This window comes from Rhamphochromis sp. 'chilingali' (genome assembly GCF_963969265.1).
Source record: "Rhamphochromis sp. 'chilingali' genome assembly, chromosome: 18".
NCBI lineage: Eukaryota > Metazoa > Chordata > Actinopteri > Cichliformes > Cichlidae > Rhamphochromis > Rhamphochromis sp. 'chilingali'.
Window position 1 is genome coordinate 34,536,529 of NC_137945.1, and position 3,837 is coordinate 34,540,365.

At 37.0% G+C, this 3,837-nt stretch overlaps 1 protein-coding gene across 1 annotated transcript; it reads right to left on the reverse strand.

Moving 5' to 3' along the window:
• Positions 1 to 329: 329 nt before the first annotated feature.
• Positions 330 to 3,143, reverse strand: LOC308385905 (G2/M phase-specific E3 ubiquitin-protein ligase-like; the record flags this gene model as incomplete). Its single annotated transcript, XM_080865097.1, has 7 exons — positions 330 to 760; positions 860 to 1,074; positions 1,603 to 1,772; positions 2,060 to 2,238; positions 2,354 to 2,664; positions 2,785 to 2,874; positions 3,076 to 3,143. The coding sequence occupies 7 exons, from the start codon at positions 3,141 to 3,143 to the stop codon at positions 525 to 527; spliced, it is 1,269 nt and encodes a 422-aa protein (XP_080721223.1). The 3' UTR covers positions 330 to 524.
• Positions 3,144 to 3,837: the final 694 nt, after the last annotated feature.

Here is a 3,837-nt window from a genome sequence, read left to right on the forward strand (position 1 = left end):
TGGGAATCGGCCACAGAACTGTATTTGGCCCTGAAGGACATAGCTGGGTTTTAGATACCAACTGAACTTCAGTTTGTAATGACATTTGTCAGAGTTACTCTGACGAAGACACACACTGTGTTGAAACATTAGTTTCTTTCCTTTTTTTGCACCTAATAAAACCTTTGGACTTGAGTGCTCCAGCCCTTCTGTTTTTCCTTCATTTTTTTAATGTTAGTAGTGTTTCCTTTCCCTCTTGCTAAATTGAATATAATATTGTTCATAATATACAGCAACTGGCATGAATTGGCATTAATATTAACATTTAACCACAAGGAAACATTTACAATTTTCTTTAATAAAACCATTTACAAATAGTGTCCAGCATTTCTGTCACTTTTCCAACATACACAATATTAAGAAAAAACAACTAAATGTTTAACAATATGGAAGTTGCTTATCACATGAATGTGTTAGGTTCAGCTGCCGTTGGCACACTACTTAACAGGGTAACTCAGTAACTGTAACTTGATGACCTTGCTGATTTAAGAACATCCAAATCCTGGAGCATTTTGAATTCCAAAGTCCATGTTGGCCTTAAAGATGCCATATGAGTCACAGATGGGTAGCTTCAGAGTATTTGCACAGGTGTTTGCAACTGGAAAAGGCGAATCACTTAAAAACTGGATGCATGGTGGTGGTGTCATTCCTGCCGGTGGAACTGCCGTCAGCCCTGTGGCAAACATCATCAAATCTTCCAGACACACTGCTGTTGCCTTCTCTGAAAGAAGAAAGTAAACACTGTAGTACATTACAGAAAATTAATTTCCTTACCTCTCCTTTCATAAAACTATAAACAAATAAAAACGGCCATTCAAACCTTCACAATCAAGGAGATAATCTGCCCAAAAGCCAAGTGTTAGGACCTCCTTATGCCGCTTGTTGCTTCCTGCTGGGCTGAGATCTGGTCTGAACATGCTCTCCAGTTCTGAAGCAGTCAGGGCCTTTGCAGAGAAGCATAGGAGTGGGGCCAGCACACTGGAATGTTTTTGCAGTGCACTTAAAAAATTCAGACTTTCCAGTCCATCTTTAAATCTGCAAAGGATAGACAAATAACTAATAATTGGTTTATAGCTATGACTATTGCAGTCTTCTAAATTGTGTTTAAATGACTTTACCTACTAGATCTTTCATTATAAATTTGGACAGATTTCAAATGCATACACAAAAATAATTAATAGTGCTCATAAATTAACTGTGACAGCAAAAAAAGAAGAGCTCATTGGGATTTCAGCATTTAAAAAAAAAATAGTGCTTTCACACTGGAATAAACAAGTGTGTCGAAAAAGGGATCACCTCTTTTTATAAATAACTGAAAAATTAATCATGTTGCATGACTGATTATTATGGGTCATTGTGAACAATAAATGTATACTAAATTAGAGTTCTAGTGTCAAAAGGTTAATAGCGTGCAACAGTGGCTCAGGAATTAAGTTGTTGTTCATCAGATCACCGGATGCTACCGAATCAGTTTTTTCATATACATCTGAAGGTCTGAAAATGTCAGTGGCTGCTGTGATGAGCAACTGGCCATCCTGAATTTAAAAGGAGTAATGAGTTTACCGTTGTATGACACTTTGGTTTCTTTCAAGGATGTACCATCTGAGGTATTCCTCCACAAATGCTTGTTTCTCACAAGGCTTGACATTTCTGAGGCATCCAGCAGTTTGGAAGATTGTGCTGTTTTGCAAAATAAGATTATGCAAAGACTCCTCTGATTCAGCTTTCAGGACCTATAAAAAAAAAAAAAAAAAAAAAAAGGTTTACTGTAAGAAAAACAAAAATAATTTTCACTACTTTTACGATTCATTCAAACATTGGATTAAAGAAATAATCAATTTGTTATTTCACTTGTGTTGTTGGGAGGTGGAAATCTGTCCTTTCAGATTACAGAATCTACCTTGAACCTACTTTCAAGATATGATCCAACACGGATAACTGTTATCCTGATTTAATCTTTTAAACTGGCCCCAAGTGTCTTCTAAGTAAACCCATTCCCTGAGCTTAGGTAATTTTCTACCTGATGTAGAACTTTTGTGATCTCCTCATCTTGCACATCTTCTACAGTGGCGCTGAAACTCTGATTCCCTGTGATGTGGTTGACCAGGTTCTTGGAGAGGAAATGTGGTGCTGGTCCCCCATGCACAATGGATACAGCGATCATCTTTCCTGCTAAAAAGTACTCATCTTGCCTGGCAGCTGTTATACAGGGCACATAATTATCATGGTTAATTGCTATTAAATATGCTAATGAAAAAAATAAGCCAATTTTTATTAAAATTTCCATTGTAATAATTACGGAGAAAACATCCACCTCTTGAATTATATACAAGATAACGGCTCTCTGGAGGTCCATCAAAGATGGGGCGATTTCTCAGACTGCCCATAAGAAGTGTGAGGAATTCACGCCTCGGGCCACCTGTATCCAAACCGTCTTCAAAGCTGCCAGCATCATCATTAAACTTGATGAACATGTCGTAGTTGTCAGAGTATGTGCTGCGTCGAAATCCTCTAACAGCTCCATCCCATACAGCTGACCTTGATATATTGAACCTGCTGACCTTCTTGTGGTCAAGTTCCAGTGCCAAATTTGCAATAATTTCATGTGCCTCCAAATTGGTGTCTCTAAAAAAAAAAAAAGGGAAACTTATTTTTTAAAGGTGTATATACTTCTCTCATGATTGCATGATGTCTTGTACAGAACAAGATGGCGGTTAATTGGATTCAAATGTTTAAATTACTAACACAGGTTCTTCTGGGGGCTCAGCTTTGGCTTCGTTAGGAGTAGGATCTTCATCATCAATCACAATCGGTTCAAACAGCTGTGTGTAGTTTCTGCAGAGTGAAAACATGTACACAAAGTGTAGATGCAAAAATACAAATGCATAAACATGCAGTTCCACTTTTATAGAACGATTCTACTATTTATTTTTCTGAAGAATCAAATGTAAAAGAGTCAAACTACATACATTTATAATAATTGTGTGTATATATTTTGTGCAAACCTCTGGAATAATTACTCAAGATACAACGCACCTGTAACAGGAGCTCTCGACAGTGAGGCATTCAGTAGTGCCTGTATCGTTTTCTTCTTCCAAATCCATGACCTGGAAATACAGAAAAGAGGATGAATGAAAATTCATATTTGACCAATTGATAATTATTTTAATATAGGGAGCCTAAGTCTCCTCCCCTTCTGGTCTGCTCGTGGGTCCCTGAACAAAAGAAAAATGAATGGAAGTGAATGGAGCTATAAAAGTTATTTTCTGGTCTGCTTTGCCTTACTCTCTGAATCACACATATGTTGTACTTCAATTTAAATAATAAATAATTGTGTTTCGACTATGTCTGTAATGTAATTTGAGATTTGTTAGCTTGTAAAAATTTGTCCTTAAAATGACTACAAGTCAGATGTCGCAAATATGATGTCGCCTCAGAAGCTTTTCTCCCCCAGCGTAGCTGCTAATTATCACATGGCCAGATTTATAGTGGTTTTCTCCACATCATCCTGGAAGAAGGATTCGAAGCTCGCTAAACAAAACTAAGCTTTTCCTCTTCTCTGTGTCTGGTTCGATGATGTCAATTTTGTGAGACGAACATTTACATTTCGCCACGTCTTTTCAAACAAAACATAAAATAACCTTTGCCACCTGTCGCTTAAGCACTTTTTGGCATCAAAATGTGTTTATATACTTCACGGACATCATATTTTAAATCCATTATACACATCAAACGGGATCAGAAAATAATTTTTATTGGCTCATAGACTCCTATTTTTTTAGCAGTATGGGACCCATG